Below are 20806 nucleotides of genomic sequence, written 5' to 3'. Positions count from 1 at the left end.
ACATCCATCTCCCCAACGCCGAACCTGATACCTTCCGAACCCTCTTCAAATGGCTATACGAGCGCCAACCCCCTGACTACAAAGCTGACACCAAATTGCTGGACCTGATGAAACTGTGGGTAAGATATGTTCATGTACAAACGGGATATGAGACATTCACTGACTTGTCACACCCACGTCTTAGATATTGGCCGGCGAACTCGGAATCTGGAGGACTCAAAATACGGTGTTGAGGTTGGGTATGGCGCTGATGCAACCGAAGTACTTTATTTGTCGTCTAGACACGGTCCGATGGGTTTATGAAAATACACCAGCTGGGTCGCCTCTCCGTAACTACATCACCGCGATTTTCTGCCAGCGCGGCCCACCTATCACGCCCTCTATGTTCTCGCCCGAGAACGAGCAGCTTGGTATCTTTCGCGACGCGGTAGGGTTCTTGCGTACACTGAATTTAGTTCGCGCAGGCAATCCGACGGGAACGGGCGGATACAACCTCCATGCGCTGTTTCCTATCCATCATTCGTGGTCGCCGGGCGAAGGCGAGCTCGCGCCAGTGCGGGTTCGTGGATGTTTAGTAACGGGAGGAGAGGAAGTGGAGTGGATCAAGATCGAATATCCGCTCCCTTCTTTCCTAGTGTGGGGCGCGAAGTGGGAAGTGTTGCCGGACATGCACTTTGTAAGCCAAGACGGCGTTCGAACGGCGGCACAAGACTTGTTGAAGCAGATTGAGTTTCCGGATAGATCGGGCGCACAAGATACCTAGTGGCGCAGTGCTGCAGAGAAGTATCCAGACCCACAAACTCCGGGCAATATCTCGTGGATTTAAGCTTGGGCTTTGGTCAGTTCACCAAGTATCTTAAAGTTTTGGGGGTAGAGTAGCACATCGTCATCTTCTTGACCTTCAGAAACTTGAACCTCTCAAACAAGTCACGGGGATACAAGATATCAAGCAAACATGCCAAGCGACTAGGATATGAAACAGATGCCTATTGTAGTGTCGACGTCGACTGTAGTGTACCAGCTTCCATTCCCACTGCGAGGAAGAGACTGATCAAGTAACAAATACTATCAAGATATCCGTATATACCACCATTTTTGTGTTAAACAGGAAAAGAAACACGTAACGTTTGAGTGATGATGAAGTAAAGCGCGTGGCCACAGGAGTCATGAGCAGCGCTTGCTATGAAATCAGGGAAAGGGTATTGCCAACAGCCAAGGAAATATGTATACAAACGCCAGTACCCCTTTAAACTCAGTTTTGTGGTGATACAATAGATATGGAATAAGAATGAATGATTATGAGGACTCATGTAGCGATGCAACACCTAACGTGCAGGATGCTGCCTTCGTTGGTGTCGCAGGAGGTTGTCCCTGCGAGAAAAGCCGTCAAGGTTACCGCAGCCGGGATGTGGGCAGAGGTATTTGTCTGTTGCCAAAGAAGAGTCGTTATGTTGTGGTAGGTGCCTCCGCAAATCTTTCGGATAGTCGAAGCTCATGGGACATTTCGAGCACACGTGAGGCTTATCGGTCGAATGTTTCTTCTGATGGCGACTGTAACGGTAAGCCGACAATCGAGTACGCTTGATCCAGTAGTAGGACTTACTTCAAATCGCATTGACGGTTAAAAGTCTTACTGCAGCCATCCTTATCGCAATGGAAACCACCCGGGCGAGGTGCTTGTCGCTTCCGACTGCCTGGTGTCGCTAAGCGATCACCAGGGTTATAGGTATCTTCAACATGCGCTTGCACAGTGGCTGGCTGCACCATGGTCTCGTTCGCATCCATGACCTGAACGTGCTCTCTGAGCAAGGGCTGTCCCCCGTTGACGTAGTTATATATCGGTGCTAGGTCTGGTTGCGTCCGATCGAAGCCGAGCGGTGGCATGTGCAAGACACTGGGGTCTACGTAGAGAGGGCTCGCTGCGCCATATTGGTTCTGAATGAAACTGTTAGCAGGCTCTATGAGGAAGCGATTTGTGATCCTACCATGTGCGCGTGAATGCATTGGCACAAGGGCAGGCAGCAAAGCTGGCACAGCACGCCGTCGATGCCGGAGTAGGTTCCGTCCATGGGAGTGTCAGACACGATGAGGTCTGCAAACGGGTTTGACGCTTCCACCGAACCGGAGAGGACAGTAATAATTACTGTGAAGAGCAGCAGCGGGTACATGCTCCGGTGTGTATCTGGATGCCTAAGGACAGGAAGATGTGGGACCGACGAGAATGACGGAACTAGAGTGTGAGAGCGTCAACAGTATGCAAAATCAGACTGTAACAAAGCTGGTACACTATGGTGAAGAGTAGCAACGCAGGTGAGAAAAAAGTAGAGAAGAGGGCGTAAGGTCAATCGCAGCCGATGCATGCTAAGGGCAGAGGACTGGGGAGGGAGGCCGGCTGCCTGAGGAGCCACAGGTCACGGGCAGGTGTGGCTATGTTGATGATGTAGGTGTCGAGCAGCATTCTGGCGGTTTCGCTGCGTCTTTCGCGGCGATTTGGTCAGGTTGTGGGGTTAGCAGCGACGAAAGTGCACTCTTGATGCGATGCGACGTGCAAATGTGGTTGTGACGAAGGGACGAGCGACGGCGCCGTGCAGCGATCAATCCGACGGGGTACCTGCGCCATACCATTTTGAGACTTGGTGAGGGGTTGTGCCCGGCTCAACTCCCTACACTCGTGACTTTGGTGCTGTGCAACTTATCGAAACGTTGTCGAACGCAAGACATGTGACTATCTGTCGATTTATCCAGAATTTAGCGCTGTGAATCAATAGCAACAGACACCTCGAGCTGAGGTTGACCGCAGACCTTCCGTCGAGTTCCGTCACGTGCACGTGCGTCATCGCGCGGGAACCTTGGAACGCGCGAAACTCACAGCTCTTGCCCGATGTATGTTCACCGCATCTTCCACCTCCTTTCACGCATCGTTTCGTTTCTTCTAGCTCGACAAGTGCTAGTATCTTCTTGTTGGTCTTGTCGCTTAGTGGCTCTCGTAGAGGCAGGCGGCAACCAAGTGCGCCCTCGTAATTATGAAAGACGTTGAATATCATCACTAAATGGAACAACATCTCAAGAAGGTTCAGATGGATTCCATGAGACTGAGGATGCGCACTCGATATATAACGGCGCGACACCTCCCAAGTCAGCCCTCAGCACAACACGCCACACGTCGTCAACGCAACAAGGCAACCACTGCAGCCGGTGTTGGTACTATTCATATCGCAGGTTGATGAGTCTCATCTGGCGTTTATCCCTTTTGGAAACTGGCAGCGGATACTGCATGCTTCGCGCACATCTCATGTCCAATCGTTCGTTGAGGCGTTCCACGATGTTCAAGAGGGGCGGCCTCTCAGGCAGCAGTCGAGACAATGTCCGTAAGCAAGGCTCGTCCAAAGGGCATCCTATTGTAACTCGGTGCTACCATGCCCGCCTGCTGCGCCTTTTATATGACTCACAGCCTATCATGCACTTGACCACTTTGGTAGGTACCTTGTTGAGTAGCTCACAGGTAGAGCTGGCATGCATGCGACCGCTGCCCCGCATTGCGAATCAGAGCTTCAGATGCGCCATTGCTTCATGAACCGACGCCTCTCGCAATCAGCTGCCTAGAAACCTGAGACTCACCCTTACAAGAATATGCTTTCTGTACGTGGCCGCAATTATGCGGCTTTAGATCTGGCTGCAAGCTACACGAAAGATCGTGGCCTCCCTTACGACAAAACCAAACATCCAACAGGTCTTGTGTCGTTTAGGAATGCGGAGAACGTAAGCAAGAGTCGAACAGCATTGCTGGAATACTTTGAGTATCAGAGCTAATGCACCGAATAGTTTCTCATGCGCAGAAAAGTGCTCGATTACGTGACGACCAAGGTTGGTCTTTCCACTTGAGCAAAAGGGTCTCACTTAACATATCGTGTAGTGCGTTCCTTCGTTTGAACTCGACACATTGACCTATCATGACGGCCCGTTCGGCTCTCAACGCTTACGACAAGCAATGGCTACCTTCATCAACAAGCGCTTCTTGCCCGCATCAGCTGTGGCGATGGATGAAATATCCTTTGTCAGTGGTGTGACGGCATTGAACGACATGTTGTCATTATGTCTGACCGATGGAGAGAATGAAGGTTTGCTCCTTGGCATGCCGATATATGGCTCTTTCAACCCAGATATGCGAAGCATGTCGAAGTGAGTCTCGACGTGTCAATAACTGCGTTCAGCAGCCACTGAACTTGGAACAGCTGCAAGTTGGTTTACACCCCATTCCATGGCGTGGATCAGTTCATTACCGGAGCGGTCGAATGTTACGAGCGCGCCCTTGAAGAAGCGGGCCGAAACGGAATTGACGTGAAGGCACTTGTCATTTCCAACCCGCACAATCCTCTTGGCGCGTACCATGTACCCTCGTAAAGGTTGTCGAACTGACTCATCTTTCCAGGGCAGTGCTATACTCACAAAGCTCTCGAGGCCATACTACGATTTTGTTCAAAGCATAAGATACATCTCATCAGCGATGAAATCTATGCTCAGTCAGTGTATCGAACGGATGAGTCTCATCCAGGCTTTACATCAGTACTCTCTGTAGACATGGCCGGCATCATTGATGATAAGCTTGTCCATGTAATGTACGGGATGTCGAAGGTCAGACCACTTTTGTGCGAAAAATGGTTGTTGTAACTGATGCGTTGATAGGACTTCGCCGCTGCTGGTCTGAGACTAGGATGTCTGGTCACCCGAAACGAAGAACTCGGTCAAGCTGTGCAATCTCTAGCGTAGGTCTGCTTGAGCACCCATGTACAGCTAAGAAGGCTAATACGTCTACTTGGCAGACGTTTCCACGGCGCATCACCAGTGACAGACGCTATAGCCACTACTATACTTGAGGACGACGAATGGCACAACCAATTTCTAGCCGAGAGTGCAAGGGTGCTGGGTGAACACCAAGAGCTTGTCACCAAGGGACTTGACAAAGCTGGAATTCGCTATTACAAGCAAGCGTAAGTACACCCCAGCGTTTTCGAGCTGTTGCATGGCAGGAGTCACTGACAGGACCATGTGACCTAGTAACGCTGGGTTTTTCCTCTGGATCGATCTCTCGGCGTGTTTACGGAGCGCGACGTGGCGGAGTGAAGATGAATTGAGACAGGCACTGTATGATCACGGCGTAGAGATGTCGGCCGGCCACGCATATCATGATGAAAAGCCAGGCAATTTCCGCTTTCTTTTCTCAATGGATAGAGATACTTTGGAAGAAGGTCTGAGAAGAGTTATTGGCTTCCACGAGACTCGTAGGCTAGACCGGTCTTGATTGGGGCTAGCAAATAAGCAATTATGATGCACAGGATAAATTGGCTCGGGGCTGGAGTAGTAGAATGTCAATGCAGGGACTTTGGACAATGTGCCTGATGTGACGTGAGACGCTCGTGACCGCGCGAAAAGGCGCCACGCGACTGTGGGTCCTTGCACGAGATCGTCCCGCCAGATCGGAATTCCAACAGGGGAAAGTGCGTCATCATTCCAGCCATCTAGCCTCAACCTTCACAAACAAGTCGCACCACGCCTGTCCCCATGTCACGATCGCGTTAACGACAACTAGGCATCAGAATGCCGCCCATCCTCTCCCGAAAGCGCTCGCGATCCGCCTCACCGCAAACAGAACCGCCACCGAAGCGTGCGCGCGCTCGCAAAGCTACTGCACCCACGCGCAAAGGCAAAGAGTCTGTCTTCGAAACCCTCGACGCACCGCCAAAGGCCAAGCTCACGCTGGCCCAGACCAAAGCCCTGTTGGAACAAGAAGATGATGACAGCGAGTTGTCAGAACCGGAGAGCAGCGAAGATGATTTCGAAGATGTTCCGCTGAACGGCGCAAGCAAGGGCAAAGGCAAGGGAAGGGCGACAGCTGGTGGTGATAGCGACGAGAGCGAAGCCGACGATTGGGAAGATGCGCTTGGTGCGCAGAATAACAATAAACCAGACCACGGTCCTGCACCCGTCATCACTGGCGACATCGCCCTCACCCTGTCCGCCGCGCCAAAGACCGCCTTCGACTCGAAATCGGAAGGACAAAAGGGCGCATCCAAGATACAGCGGCAAATACGAAATGTCACACATTGTATGCACGTACAGTGCCTGATGTACCACAATCTCATAAGAAACGCTTGGATACAAGACAAGGAAGTGCAGAAGATACTAGTGGAAGGCATGTCGGCCGGCTGCTGGCGCGAACTGGAGAGGTACTGGGATAACGCCGGAATCACAGACGGCCCTAGTCTTGTCGTTGTGCAGAGGGCGCCGAGTCCTCCACCCAAGCAGGTGACGAAAGACAAGAAGGGTACATGGAAGAACAGCGGAAAGAACGGCGTCAAAGTGTACGAAAGCCCGCACAAGCGATCATCTGCTCGCGAAGACAAGAAGAAAGCTCCCGTAAGCAAGGGCAAGGGCAAGGGCGATGCCAAAGGCGCCAAGAAGGGTCGCGATTGGAACGCGACATCTGAACCACTCGAGCCGAAAGCCCCAAACATGTCAGCTGGGGATCCTCTGCTTCGCCTCCTCAAGTATCTCTCTGCTTATTGGAAGTCCAAGTTCCAAATCACAACTCCGAGCCTACGCAAACGCGGCTACCTCTCGCCATCGACGCTAGAAGCCGAGATCAATACCTGGAGGGAGGACCCCGATCATCCCGATACTTTTGGCGAGCGAGTGGAGAACTTAGAAGCATTTCGCGACAGAGCTCGTAAATGTGAGGGGAGCAGGGACTTGGGAGAGCAATTGTTCACCGCTTTAGTACGAGGGCTCGGCATCGAGGCCCGCATGGTAGTCAGTCTACAGCCAATTGGTTATGGCTGGAATCAGAGCGAAGAAGGAACGCCTAGGAATCTGGAAAAACTGAAGGATGCAAAACCTGCCGACAATAACACGCCTTCGAAATCAACAACCACAAATGGCAAAGCAAAACCTCCCGCCGCTACGAATAAGGGTGGCAAAATGGCCGAAGTTGACCCGGATGATAGCAGCGATCTGAGCAGTGTCATATCTATCTCTTCGGGATCCGAAGATGAGCGGCCTGTTAAGAAAAAGCCAAAGTCACGCAACGTCCGCGATGAACTGCCATTTCTGACCTACTGGACAGAGGCCATTTCTCATCTCACCCATACACCTATAGCAGTTTCGCCGCTTCCCAAGGCAATAATCGCGAGTGCGGCGTCTTTAGACAAGTTCTCTGAGTTCTACGCTCGCGGTGGAACGGCCGACAGGGCGAGGCAGGTATCGGCCTACTTCATCGCTTTCTCGTCTGACGGCACAGCAAAGGATGTCACTGTAAGATATGTACCCAAGTGGCCTGGTCGGACAAGGGGTGTCCGCATGCCTATTGAGAAGATACCCATACACAACAAACGCGGCAAGGTCAAACGGTGGGAAGAGTGGGACTGGGTGAAGTCGCAAATGCGCCCCTATGCACGACCTCACGACAAGCGTCAGCCATGGGATGAAGTTGAAGATGAAGGTGATCTTGTCTTGGTAGAACCAGAAAAGAAGAAGGAAATGCACGAAGGCGGAAAGGAGACGCTACAGGGCTATAAGACCTCCACTGAATACGTGCTCGAGCGCCACCTGCGTCGCGAGGAGGCACTCATACCCGGCGCCAAGATCGTTCGACATTTCACCTTCGGCACAAGCGGCAACGAGAAAACCGAGCCGGTATATCTGCGAAAGGACGTTGTAAACTGTAAGACCCAAGAATCCTGGCACAAAGAAGGCCGAGAGGTACGTGAGGGTGAACAGCCCCTCAAGCTCGTACCCAGGCGGGCTGTTACGGTAACACGTAAACGCGAAATGGAAGAGCAGGAACGTCTTGAAGGTGAGAAAGTGAAACAAGGTCTCTTCTCTAAAGCGCAGACGGACTGGATCATTCCTGATCCTATTGTTGACGGCAAAATCCCGCGTAACTCATACGGAAACATTGACGTTTATGTGCCCACGATGGTGCCGAAAGGCGCTGTTCACGTTCCACTCAGGGGTACGGCGCGCATATGTCGCAAACTTAACATAGACCACGCGGAAGCGTGTACCGGGTTCGAGTTTGGAAAGCAACGCGCTGTGCCTGTAATAACCGGTGTTGTGATTGCACAGGAGCACGAGGATATGCTCATTGATGCTTGGGAAGTTGAAGAGGCAGAAAAACAGCGGAAAGAGAGAGAAAAGAGGGAGAAGTTCCTATTGGGACTTTGGAGAAAGTTTGCGAGTGGACTGAGAATCGTGGAAAGAATGCGAGAAGAGTACGGTGAGGATGTCGAATTGCCAGCGAAGGAAAAGGTGGTGTCACCCGAAGAAGATGGTGGGGAAAAGAAATCGCAATGGGAAGTGTTTCAGAACCATACCGATTTCGAGGGCGGTTTCATGCGCGGCGATGGCGCTGATTCTGGCGGTGGCTTCGTACCTGAACGGACGCACCAGAGTACACATCACGACGATGACATGGCTGGTGGTTTCTCACCAGCAAGTCAAGACGACCCTGAGCACGGGGATCTAACCATTGAACACGGCGAAAAGAAAGACATGTCACGCGCGCCTATGGCGGAAAGTACGTATCGCACACCGATCTCCCTCACGCAGGCGCTTCAGCAGCCGCCCAGCGAATCTAGCGAGCGTCCTGACGAAGATGCGGACGAGGATATGGACGCACCTGAACCTCCAGAAGACGAATACAGCGACGAAGAAGACGAAGAGGATGTGCCTCAACCAAAGTCCACTCGTCGCAAGTCGACCACCACATCTTCAGCTCGTGGTCGTGGACGTCCACGTGGTCGCGGAGCCAAAGCCCTGACAGCGTCCACGCGAAAACGTAAGTCTACGTTCATAGAATCAGGGTCTGACAACGACACACCCTCTGGCGCTCCTTCCGACCCACCAACACCACCGCCATCTACGCGTTCAGCGCCGAGGCGTAAGGCAGCCAGGAAAAGTGACGCACAAGTCAAGAGCCACTTCTTTGCCGAAGGAAGCGATGGTGAGACGGATATGACGGATATGACTGAGCGGAACTCGCCAAGGAAGAAGACGGCTGCGACACGAGGACGCGGGAGTGGCAAAGGCAGAGGGAGTGGACGGGGAAGAGGTAGAGCGGGGAAAGCCAAGTAGCAATACGAGAGTAGGGTATTGACACTGAGGCAGACGTGCAAAATCACTCGAGCTAATCTTGAAGATACGGTCAGAGGGCATGAATTCTGTCAGCCTACACTACCTAGGTAGGGCTAGGCCAGTGAGACAGATCTCACGATCCGCCTGTGCCAGTGCGCTTACCTCATCCGATAGCGTGGCGGAGCCCCGATCCGACTACCACATTACATCATCTCTTCCCCAGATTCCTCCCACATGCGCAAAACTCCCGAAACTCAAAAGCGCAAAAATGCGAAAAACTTCAGCGTCAAAAAATCAATAGCAACTAAGTATTGCCGCATCCAGAAGGCACTCGCGAGTCGACGCCATGCATGCAGCTCTGTTTTTAGAACAGCCCAGCGTCGCTAGGTGCGCCTGGGCAAGTCTTGGTTCCGCCGCTGCATCCTCCCGAATCTTGGCAAACTTCTGTACCCGACTTTGCCCCCTAACTCCCTCGCCCGAACAGTCAGCTTGTTGAAGCCAAGGTGCGCCGTCGCACAGCTGGGAATTGCTTCTTTATCGCCGTTCTTATCGCGCTGGGAGCCCTCCTACACCCGGTCCCTACATGAATGACAGCATGACAGCGGCGGCAATTCGATGGTCCGGCAGTGCTAACAGTGTTAGCGATGCGTTGTTGGGGTTTGCCTGCAGCACTGTTATCCCAATCGTACGCCAGAGTACGGTAGCCATGCTCTGGGCGCGGCCCATGTGGGAATCTCCCCCAACATCCCGAGTGCCACGCCCGCCGTCTCCTTCGTATTCGTTCTGAGGTGTGCCGGCGCGAGCGCCTCTTGGCTATAATGCGCGATGTTTGATCTGCGATACCTAGCTCGCACGCTCATTAGTTGCCAGAAACGTCATGCTCTCCGGTCTTTTTCTATCGATGCGTCGAGATGTGTGCATGGGGTTGGCGTTTATAAGTATATTGCTGCTGCTGTTGTTTTATTTTATTGCGCCCCGTCCCTACACCGGCCTTTATCAGTCTCTCACTTTGCCAATCTTTTCCTTTGGCAGCTGTCACTCGCTTTGAAGACTTTGACTTTGGTCTTATTGTTAATTATCTAATTTTTGGGAAAGATGCGCTTCTCCGAGTTCCTTACCGTCGGTGTTGTGGCGCCTCTTGTGGCTGCTCATGGTGGAGTCCCAGGGGCACCCAAGATGTTTGGCCTACCGAGAGACTTGCAAGCCGACTTTAAACCTCCTGTCGCTGCTCGCGTGCTTCGACACCCCGCTCAGCCAAGGGATGGCATGTTGGAAACCCGCCAAGGTGGTCAGAACGGCCGTTGCGGACCCAGCTTCGCCAACGCCAAGTGCGCTGCGGGCTACTGCTGCTCAGGTGCCGTATGTTGATCTTAGATCTTGAACTGTTACAATAGCTGACTCGCTCTAGGGATACTGCGGAACGACCAAAGATCACTGCCAAGCTCCTGACTGCTTGATTGACTTTGGCCCGGCTTGCGACGCCAACAAGACACCTGGTGGAGCCAGCACACGCAACGACCCCCGTCCTCAGAGGGGCAGCGTCGCATACGGAGGTGGTGGTGTCTACGCCTGCAAGAAGGCTGGCACTGTCGCCATTACCTACGATGACGGGTAGGCTCATTCACAACCCCACGTATTGATAGCACGACTAATTAGCATCCAGCCCATACATCTACACCGACCGCGTCCTCGACCAGTTCGCCACATATGGCTTCAAGGCCACATTCTTCGTCACGGGAATCAACCTCGGAAAAGGCGCAATCGACAGCACAGCGCAGTGGTCCAACGTGATCAAGCGTATGGTTGCCGAAGGTCACCAAGTCGCATCCCACACATGGTCTCACCAGGATCTTAGCCAAATCACCGATGCGCAGCGCTACGACCAGATGGTCAAGAACGAAATGGCCATTCGCAACATTATCGGAAAGTACCCCACATACATGCGTCCTCCTTACTCGTCTTGCAACGACGCTTGCCAGGCAGTGATGAAGAACTTGGGATACGTAGTCAGCTACTTCGACTTGGACACGGATGACTACAACCAGCTATCCAACATCCAGGTTGCCAAGAACAACTTCAAGAACAAGATTGATACCACCGTTGGTGGTCCCGCCTCAGGTCACCGCCTCGCTATCGCCCACGACATCCATGAGCAGACTGCTCTCAATCTTACTGGTTACATGCTCGAGTACCTCAAGTCAAAGGGCTACCGCGGTGTCACCATGGGCGAGTGCATGGGTGAGCCCGAGGCGAACTGGTACCGTACTGCCACCTCCGGCGGCTCTACTACCCCTCCTACCTCCGGCGGCGGTGGCAGCGGCAGTGGTACTGCTGTTTCCACTGACGGATCTTGCGGCTCAGGCAAGGGAACGTGTGCTGGATCTACCTTTGGCAACTGCTGCTCTCAATACGGCTGGTGCGGATCATCCACTGATCACTGCAGCGCTGGCTGCAACTCTGCCTTCGGAACCTGCACTGGCACTGGTGGCAGCGGTGGCGGCTCAACCACCCCCGCCCCGACCAAGAAGGTGTCTACTGATGGCACTTGCGGAACTCAGGGTGGTGCTACTTGCGCTGGTTCAACATTCGGTAACTGCTGCTCGCAGTATGGATGGTGCGGATCTACTTCAGGCCACTGTGGTTCTGGATGCCAGAGCGGATCCGGCACTTGCAACTAGAACTTCGTTCATGAGAGGAGCATTTAGACCTCACTCGTGTAGAAGCGATGCTCATAACGCAGCTCTATATGCGTGTTAATATATGAAAATAATACAAACAAATACACATACTCTTACAACTCCTGACGTCTGCGCAACTGTGATCATTTTGAGGAATGATAACATATAGTCAATTCGGAATAGTATCCGGAACGTGGTCGAGATATGTGAAGATGGCGAAATGCACTTCGCAGCGCACTCTTGAAGTGTTCGCATATTTCACCGACTACATCGTCGTGGCTATTGCAGCAATGGAATTCAAGAGACTGATCACAGGTAGTCTATGAAGAGCAATGTCTACATCTTTTCCGCAACAGACTTGTAAAGACCTCTTCGTACGCACTATAGCAAAAGTGCAGCGAAGAATTACCACCCATCCATACCATCAAGCACTTATTTTGACTATCTAAGTCCCCGACTACTCCTATCGGATACCATGGCGTTAGCGGTACTTCCAGCGATCATCGTCAGTTTTGTAATCGTCGTGGCATCGCTCGGTACATTCTACATTTACAGGGCATACAGGCGCGTGCGCTATGCAGTCCACGATGTGGAGCGCAGCCGCCATATCGAAATCGCCGGTCTCTCGCAACAGCGGCCCATTGAACTTCATGACCTCGAAGGTCCACGCAAACAATATCATAGCGGTCAGTGGTACGGCTCGGAGAGTGTAGTTTCCACACACGTCGCGCCGGCCGCGAAGCCACTGCCGCATACTCCGGAGATTGAGTACTCAGGAGGTGAGTGGCTTGTCAGACCTCCTGGTCGAGTCTTTCTATCCACTGGGGTACAGCAACCTGAGCTACTCTCTCCAAAGCCCGTGCGAACGGTGACTACAAGGCCGAAGGCAGAGCCTGCGAGTACCGCATATGATCCAGATCAAACGGCAGCATCGGAAATATGGAACAAGATTGAAAAGGGCGAGCTGGACCCCTCACGGCGTAAGGCGCAGAAGAAATCCCCAAAGAAACCGAATGCACCAGTACCCGAAGTTCTCCGAGATCCTTCAGAGTTTGAACGCGACACCATGATAGACGTCGACCTTGATAATAGTACCAGAGAATGGGCAAAACCCAATCGCCCCGCGCTGCCCTTCACACCACGCTTAAACAAACGCGAGTCGTCTGACAGCATGGCTACGGTTGTCGACGCTAACAACGCGAACATTGAACGTCCCCAGTCATACGTCAAGCGCAAACAAAGCATTGGTACAGGAGCGATCAAGCCGACTGAACCGCTAGATCGAGCTGCAGAGGCGCGCCGCCAGATGACGGAAAGGAAGAAGCAAATGGTAGAAAGGCAGAAGCAAGAGGAAGCTGATCGTCTAGCAGAGGAGCAAAGGCTGGTAGACGAACAAAAGCAGCGCGCAGCTGAACAACAGAGACTAGCTGAAGAGAAGCAGCGACAGGAAGATGAGGAAAAAGCCCGCTCGTTGGCACAAGTTTCCGATGACGAAGATATTGATCTAGACAATAAGAGGCCCTCTGACTCTCAAAGACCGCGCACTCGCCGGAGATCCGACTCTTCCTCCAAGTCGAAGCGTGAGCGCAAGAGTCGTGAAACGTTGCTCACTCGAACTCCCAAGCGAGCATACACCTTCGCAAACGACGCTTCTGATGGTATCGATAGCCCTGACACGAACGAAAAGACCGCTCGAAACATTAAAGGAAGTTCTAGGAGCATGAGTATGAACGATCAGGCAAGGCCAGACTTCAACGCGACGATGCCGTCAATTGCAGAGGGGGCTCATGTCGACCCTTTCTTTGACAACGCAGCAAGACGGTCTTACGGCTCCACCAAGAAATCTGTTTCGTCAATGTACTCTCCCGATCACATTTCATTAAACGATGGCGAAGGAAACTACACCTCGAGGCCTGCCGACTACAAACGTAGGGCCGCGCCTGAAGACACACTGGAGAACCCGTTTGCCTCTGACAACGACCCCCAAGACCCCTTTGCGACAGCGCAGAGATCATCGGCTGCGTCAAGCAACGACAGTCGAGTGTCATTCTCGCAAGTAAAGCGAAGATCGAACGCCTCCAGCAATGAGAGCAGAAACAGCTCAGGTACAAATTATCCCAAACGTAGCGACAGTAAAGCTAGCGCAAAGAATCGTGCTTCTGTGGATAGCCAAAGCAGTCAGCAGTCGGCCCGCGGCCGTGAAAAACCTGAACGAAAGCCATCTGTCGCATCCCGTGCATTCAGCAAGATCAGTCGCAAGTCTTCATCTTCGGACAAGAAGAAGGAAAGGGACTCCGCGAGCTCGACACAATCTCGGGAAAATGAAGGACCAGGATTGCGGGGTGGAGGAAAGATGTACGTGGAGGAGCCGGAAGAGCTGTCATCGTCAGAGGATGAGCATGAAGACAGAACCAAGCAAGAGCATAAGGTGAAGAACGGGGTGGAGATGCGTGGCGGTTCAGGAGAAAAGGACGAGAGCGAGAGTGAGGTTGAGGTTGAGACGGAGCACGAAGACGAAAGCGACGCTGCCGAGGTCGGACATTCGGAGGACGAACATTCGGATGTGAGCTCGAGCGATGAGGACGAGATCGAAAGCGAGAAACACGACTCCTCCGAAGAGGAAGGCTCAGGCGATGATGATGACGCATCCGAGGATGGGGATTCGGAGTCCGAAATCTCTGATGCGGGCACTTCTGACGCCATTACTTCGGATGACGAATCTGAGGAGGAGGTCTCGGATGATGAGCAGGGCCCGGTACTGAAGAAGCCGATTGAGGTCGTGGGTGTCCCAGCTGGGAACGCGGGCAGGGTCAAGGCGTGATGCATCGATGACCGTATTTTCCTTTCCGCTGGTAGGGTTCCGCAGGCGTGACTCTCTCTTGCGTTCTTCGCACATATCTGTATTTTACTTGTAGTCGTGATAATGACTAATACCTGTGTTTGATTCATTGTTCATGTAAAAACAGCATCCATTACCTCGCCGCCTACTCTTGATAGGAGAGAAGATGCACACATGTGATACGTGAGCTAATGATCTAAAGGACACTCGCACCTCATACAAGAAAAAAACCAAACAGGCCTGCGGGCTACATTAAGACAAAAACCTACAAAGTAGGTAACCTAACAGCAACGTAGGCTCTAGGGTGTTTAGTTTTTTCTTAGATTGGCGTGCTTGTGGCGACTGATTTGCTCCATATTGCTCATATCGCACGACCTCATGTGCCATCTCTAGACACGCTCGTCCAGTCCCCAATCCCCTCATCATAGATCAAACGAAAGTACACTGTCACATTCAAGACGACTCATGCAAGAGGACAATGCAATATATTCCCAGAATGCCCATACCCATGCTACCAAATGCTAAATCGACCTGGTATCCCCAATCTTGCCCAATCCAGCCAAAAGCAAACGCCTGAAATGGAGACATCACAGCCTATCCCAAGAAAAAGTCAATCGTACATCATGAGGTAGTGCCTAGATCATGACATACAACGCCCGCCCGCCAACCGTAAAAGGAAACGCTCATGTACCAATGACCCGGGAAATCGCTAACAAAACAAGGGAAGAAGGAAAGAAGGAAGGAAGGAGTTGAGAAGGAACGAATACACACATGAGGATTAAAAATACTACTAAAGACTTTGGTATAAAGACAAGGCTTAAAGCGAATGCATGTTGGTGGAAAGGAATAGAAAGAAAAGGTTAACGAAGGGTCTCAATATCAAACTTTTGGTCCTTGCGAACCGTGACCTGTGGTCTTCTTCTGCTTCTGCTTCTGATGCTCGCGTGTGTAATCAATAGTTTGGTCAAAGAAAATGGAGTGAGTGAGGTAGTCGGAGAGATCGTTTGATGCTTGTTTGTCGTCATCGTCATCGTCGTCTTCGGCTGGTGATAGGTAATCGTCGTACGAGGGATCTTTCGCTCGCTTATTCGATAGCTTGTCCTTGGATGACGAACTGATGGTATGTGGTTTCTTGGAGGTGTGTTTGGCGTCGGTCGAAACAATATCCATAGAGTCGACAGCTTTTGGCCCTGCGTACGGACTGCGTCTACTAGGCGCTCGAATGGTGGTATTTGAGTTCTTCTCTTCTAGAGCTTTGTCTTGGACGTCTTCAACGCTCAGCACGTTTGCCGGTCCAACGCTCGGGATTGGCGGAGGTGGCATCGATGCGCGCGCCTGCTTCTGCTTATCTTGTTTGCGTGGGGATGCCGGGATGGTGAATATGGGAATGGGCTCCGGCTTGATCTGCAGCTCGGCTGCACGCACGCCCTCACCAAACTTGGGGGCTCCTTTCTCATCCCAGAGTCGCTCGTCGATCCTTGCCTCATCTTCGCTAGTAAAGTTGAGGTCCTTGATGCTTTCGTCAAGACTGTGGCGTATTCGCTCGCTTTCAGACGATACCCGCTCGGAATCTCCGAAGCCTGAATCTTGATGCATTGGCATACGGTACCCTTGCGCTATTGAGAAGCCCGTGTCAACTCTGCGTGAAGGTTCTGGACGATCGAAAACAGAGAAGCCGGTGCTGACGCGCGACGGAGGGGAAGTATTGGAGGCGGAAGAGTCCATGGCAACGTCGTATTCCAGGTTGGTAAGCACTCCAGAGGCAGGGATTTGGAATTTTCGACCTTCTTCGTAGCCCGGCGAGGCATCTGAATCTAAGTACTCTTGATCTGGCTGTGTCTGTGCCAGTTCGTGTACGCGAGTGCTAAAGGAGGCCTTGTTGCCAAACTCTCGATGATCCTGATCAGACGATCCTTGTGCGCTGCTTCGCATAGAGTGTGGCTGGAGTCCAACAAATGACACGCTCAGCGGAGCGTCGTCGGCTGGCCTGCCCCCAAGAAATGAGTTCTCCATCTCGTTTGGTGGACTTGTGATACATATGTCTTTCGGCTCTTGCGTGACAAAGTCATGGACGTCAAGGTCGGCGCATCCTCGCTGAACGAGCTTGGTATCGCCGTCAACGTAGATCTGCTCCCACCTCGTTTCTCTACTAGCTGGCAGGCTTGCAAGCTCATTCTCGAGCTCTGAGTCGTCGAGCGACATGACGGACCGGTGGCCGGGATAAGGCGAGTATTCGCTTCGTCTGTTTCTCTCGCTGATGCTCAAGGGGCCAGGAGACCGTCCACGGTCGGAGCGGTTGTCGGGAATGATGTATGAGCCAGAGGATGCGGGGTATTCTGTGCGCGGTATGTTGATTTCCTCGAATGACGACTGCTGTCTAGAGTGGCGACGGTGTTTGGATATATCCTCGAGGTCAACTGCTGTCCTGGGGTCGATGTACTCCTTGTCGCTTCGATGTGTGGAAACACTGCTTCTTATGGCAGCCTTGGGCTTGAAGTCCCGGTCTAGTATATCGTCAGGGAATTTCTTGAGCAGGCTTGCTGCTGACGGTCTCCCTTGGGGGGAGTCGCTGAGCAGGGCTCTGATAATATCGCGGAAGTACACCGGTACATCTGTATTTGGTCGATCGAGGGTGCGAGTTAGTGGTCGCTGTTGGCGCTCCGGCTCGTCTTGCAGTTCGGCTAGCGCCCACAGTACCATGCCCAGTTGAAAGAGATCTGACTTGACGCCGATGTATATTGTTACACGCTGTCCGCTTTCGACCAGCCTAGCCAGCTCAGGTGACTCCCAGCCGACAGGGCAACCGCGACGGTTGATATCGATGATCTTGGCGTTGTCGTCGTTGTCTATGACGATGTTTGAGAGGGTGAAGTCGCCTTGCACAAATCCAGCTTCATGAATCTCGGACAGACCCTCGACGATTTGTCGTGCCCACCGCTCACGGCGTTCCCAGGTTAGTTGGCCCATGGGCTTGTATTGGCTTGTGGGCTTGAAGTCGTAGATGACGTCCACCAGCGCGCCCAGCTCGGCATAGCTAATGAGCAGCCCTTTGATGAGTTCGTTCTGCTCATCGACTATGACGCCTTCAAATCTGATGACTGACTTGGATTCTTGCAGGCTGACGAGAGCGTTGATCTCATATAAAAACTCCTCGACCGCATCTGGACCCGGGATCTCCTTCTTAATGTACGTATTGTTGTTGACGGAGACCTTGTACACGAAGCCTGAGATGTGAGAGTCGAAAGAGATGGCGCTCTCTCGGAAGCGTTTGCAGTCGAGGTGTTCAATAGCTGACGTAGGCGGGTACGGGATAGCCTCGTTGATATCCTCGGTGACGTGTACATGGAGACGGCCGTCGGCAGTTTCGAGCTTGAGGTTTGTAACGGTGTCGTAGAACTGGATATCGGGTAGGGAGTCGCGGATGGCTTCGTAAATGCGCTTGCTCTTGTCGCGTTGGTAGTGCATCGTCTTGAGATCGGCCTCGAGTGAGTCGGCCTCGAGATGGCGGTAGTCGCACGATACTGTAACCCGCCTCCATTTAGTGGGCTCCTCGGCGAAGGTGACGAAGAACTTCTCGCGGTCCGACAGGTCGCGGAAGTGCATGCTGAGGTTGAGGATCCACTTTGCTTCAAGCTCCTCCTGCAACCGTACATCGTCGATGTCTGAGCCTGAGTGATGGGAGCCGCGGTCCGAAAAGGCGTCTGCCACTTCGACTGGCGGAAGTTGTGGGGGCCCCTCGATCGTGGACATTTCGCCGGCCGACATGTAGTCTTCGGGTTCTTCAATGCCATAGTCGACCTGGCGCGCGCCTGCTGGTATGTTGGAGTCGGGACCGCCGCCAATGGTGCGCTCTATACTGGGAAATGACTCCATTTCTGGCAATGACTCCTGCTCCTTCTCGCTATGACTCTCGTGCGGACTCAGCACGTCTGGAGCGGACATGGACGGCACAGACATGGGAGGGGGCGAGGGGTTTCGCTTCGAGGGCACGGAGCTCTTGCGGTCTTCCGAGACAGCTCTTCGATGTTCCGTCTCGGGCACCTCGAGCAGCTTGTCTCTCTTCTCGCTCTGCATTCGCTTGAAGGTCAGGGGCCTCGGCAGACCTGGGATGACTTTCCTGCTGCCTCTCCGCCCGAGCAGTCCACCGCTCGAATGGGGCCTCGTGATCTCCTTGCTGTCCTTGTTCTCTTTGCTCTCCTTGGTCACGCTCTCAGACATCCTGGGCTTGGTGGGCGAGGGCGGCGGCGTGTGCTCGTCCTTCTTCAGCCAGGAGCCGATCTTCTGGAAGTTGAGGCGGTCCCACATGCTCCTATGCTCGCCCACTTCGGTGCGCGCGCGCTGGCGGCTGCGACTCCTGCTCGAGTCGCCATTGTCGGTCGATAGCAGCGGCATCTCTTATCCCCCTCTGCCAGCCTTCGGGCGTGACGTTGGCGGGCGGGCGCGCTGCGGAGAGGTTCCTGGTCGGGGTGGTTCGATACGGGTCGACTGGATTGGTGCTATCGATTTGGCGCCGACTGCATGCTGTGTCGCGGTCCTGTGTAACTGTGGCTGTCTGCGTCCATGGATCTACGTGATGCTCCGTGCCACGCCACCTGCTCGCTGCGGATTCGAGGGCTGCAGAATCTGCACGACAATCTCCGTGCTAATGACGAAAATACCGCGGTCGTCTATTGTTGACGCCCAAGCGACATGCGCCCAAATGAGCAAACGGGCCGCAGGGCAATGCACGCGGATGTCGCTGGTGAGGCTCGGCGGGGGTCTGGTCAGGAGCAGGGCGGCGGCGAGGAGGCTGGCGGAGGTGTGCCAGAGGCGACGCGATGCAATGTGCGATGATGAGTCGTCCCAAGCACCATGGGATGAAGGCGACTGAGGCTGGGGGCGCGGAGCCAATGACAGCGCGCAGGCGGGCGAACGGTTGAACACCGCCTTAGCGTATCCCAGGCAAAGGCGCCAAATCACAATTCCAGAGGCGACTGTCGGCACCTCACACACGCCTAAGCCTTCGGTCCCAGGTGGAATACAGCAGACGGGGAAGAATCAAATAATGCAAAGCAGAAGTAAATTTTTGCAGCGCCCCCCTATGGTAGCCATGTATCTGCTGTACAGCTGGCGGTCAAGCGCCAACACCACATTGGACAGAAAAGGCCCTCTGCCTGCAGCGGCCGCAGCACCAAAATCCCGAATCTGGTCCTCTGCCTGTCAAATCAGGCGCGACGCCGCCCTGGGTCCCGCCGTGACATAGCACCGATCCCCTACCCATTGGCCGCCGCGAGCCTGTGGCAGCCACTCTAGCAGACCTGCGGTGAGAGTCACACATCTCACCGTCGCAGCTGGCATGCTCAACCACCACCCGCTGCCTCTCCGACCCTTGGGAATCGCCATATTAAATTCCTGCTCTTGCTCCCTTTGCTCTTCCCTGCCTCAGCCGCCGCCCCTCATCAATTTTCACATCACCATATAGCCAAAACCCCTCATTTGGGCCTGCGTACATTAGTCGACGCGTAGACGAGGGCAGCTACTGCACCTCATGGTACTTGCGGGAAGGTACTCCGTCGTCGCAACAGTACACGAACTGCCCCACTCACCTGCTCGCACAAGGCACCGCTCCGGCAAGCTTCGAGTAAAGCTGCTGCTGCACCTCGGGGCCATCATGCTCGCTAATGCATCTCCATCCCTGACCTGGGTTGTACTTCCGGCTGTCTTCCCAACAACTTGAAGCTGTCCATCATGAGCATCAAGAATGAACAAAGGACCTATCCCTTGCGCATCTTATCATTCCCAAGCCCTGATCTGTAGTCCCTCACCCACTTCACCGGACCGCGCCATGCCGCCGCACATCACAGCCTCGAGGACACGCCCAAGGACAAGCAAAACCACCAAAACAAAAAGTGAAGCTTCCTCACCACCGAAACAGCAAAGTCTGACAACAACCTCAACTTTTCCCAACCCCTGACTATGATTCGTTCCCTCCAGTTCGCAGTGTGCGTTGTTCACGCTCCTGACAATATATACCAGGCAACGCCCGTTGACACGTCAATGTGGTTCATGCACCAGACGAAGGAGTCGAGGGCTAACGCACACGGGCTGCGCGTAAGGCGCTGAAACATCACCACATGCATTCTTTCTTGCTAGCCACAAACGCCACGAATAGCGTTGGCAT

The 20806-nt window shown here is 53.3% G+C and overlaps 5 protein-coding genes across 5 annotated transcripts; 3 read left to right on the top strand and 2 right to left on the bottom strand.

Moving 5' to 3' along the window:
- Positions 1-1599: 1599 nt before the first annotated feature.
- On the bottom strand, positions 1600-2168 carry J4E88_005446 (uncharacterized protein; the record flags this gene model as incomplete). The annotated part of the gene is made up of 2 exons (XM_049399082.1): positions 1600-1935; positions 1986-2168. The coding sequence occupies 2 exons, from the start codon at positions 2166-2168 to the stop codon at positions 1600-1602; spliced, it is 519 nt and encodes a 172-aa protein (XP_049254873.1).
- Positions 2169-4578: 2410 nt separating this feature from the next.
- On the top strand, positions 4579-9129 carry J4E88_005445 (uncharacterized protein; the record flags this gene model as incomplete). Its single annotated transcript, XM_049399081.1, is given in 6 exon segments — positions 4579-4611; positions 4684-4763; positions 4821-4988; positions 5056-5093; positions 5588-8833; positions 8852-9129. The coding sequence occupies 6 exon segments, from the start codon at positions 4579-4581 to the stop codon at positions 9127-9129; spliced, it is 3843 nt and encodes a 1280-aa protein (XP_049254872.1).
- Positions 9130-10224: 1095 nt separating this feature from the next.
- Positions 10225-11807, top strand: J4E88_005444 (uncharacterized protein; the record flags this gene model as incomplete). The annotated part of the gene is made up of 3 exons (XM_049399080.1): positions 10225-10488; positions 10538-10740; positions 10793-11807. The coding sequence occupies 3 exons, from the start codon at positions 10225-10227 to the stop codon at positions 11805-11807; spliced, it is 1482 nt and encodes a 493-aa protein (XP_049254871.1).
- A 475-nt stretch (positions 11808-12282) lies between these two features.
- J4E88_005443 (uncharacterized protein) lies at positions 12283-14628 on the top strand (the record flags this gene model as incomplete). Its single annotated transcript, XM_049399079.1, has 1 exon — positions 12283-14628. The coding sequence occupies one exon, from the start codon at positions 12283-12285 to the stop codon at positions 14626-14628; it is 2346 nt and encodes a 781-aa protein (XP_049254870.1).
- An 897-nt stretch (positions 14629-15525) lies between these two features.
- Positions 15526-19038, bottom strand: J4E88_005442 (uncharacterized protein; the record flags this gene model as incomplete). Its single annotated transcript, XM_049399078.1, has 1 exon — positions 15526-19038. One exon carries the CDS (start codon positions 19036-19038, stop codon positions 15526-15528), a length of 3513 nt encoding a protein of 1170 aa, XP_049254869.1.
- Between the last annotated feature and the right edge of the window lie 1768 nt (positions 19039-20806).

This window comes from Alternaria novae-zelandiae (assembly GCF_023758075.1).
Source record: "Alternaria novae-zelandiae strain BMP 2774 chromosome Unknown scaffold_10, whole genome shotgun sequence".
NCBI classification, from domain to species: Eukaryota; Fungi; Ascomycota; class Dothideomycetes; order Pleosporales; family Pleosporaceae; genus Alternaria; species Alternaria novae-zelandiae.
The sequence above is the reverse complement of the archived record's forward strand: the minus strand, read 5'-3'. Positions and strand labels throughout refer to the sequence as shown.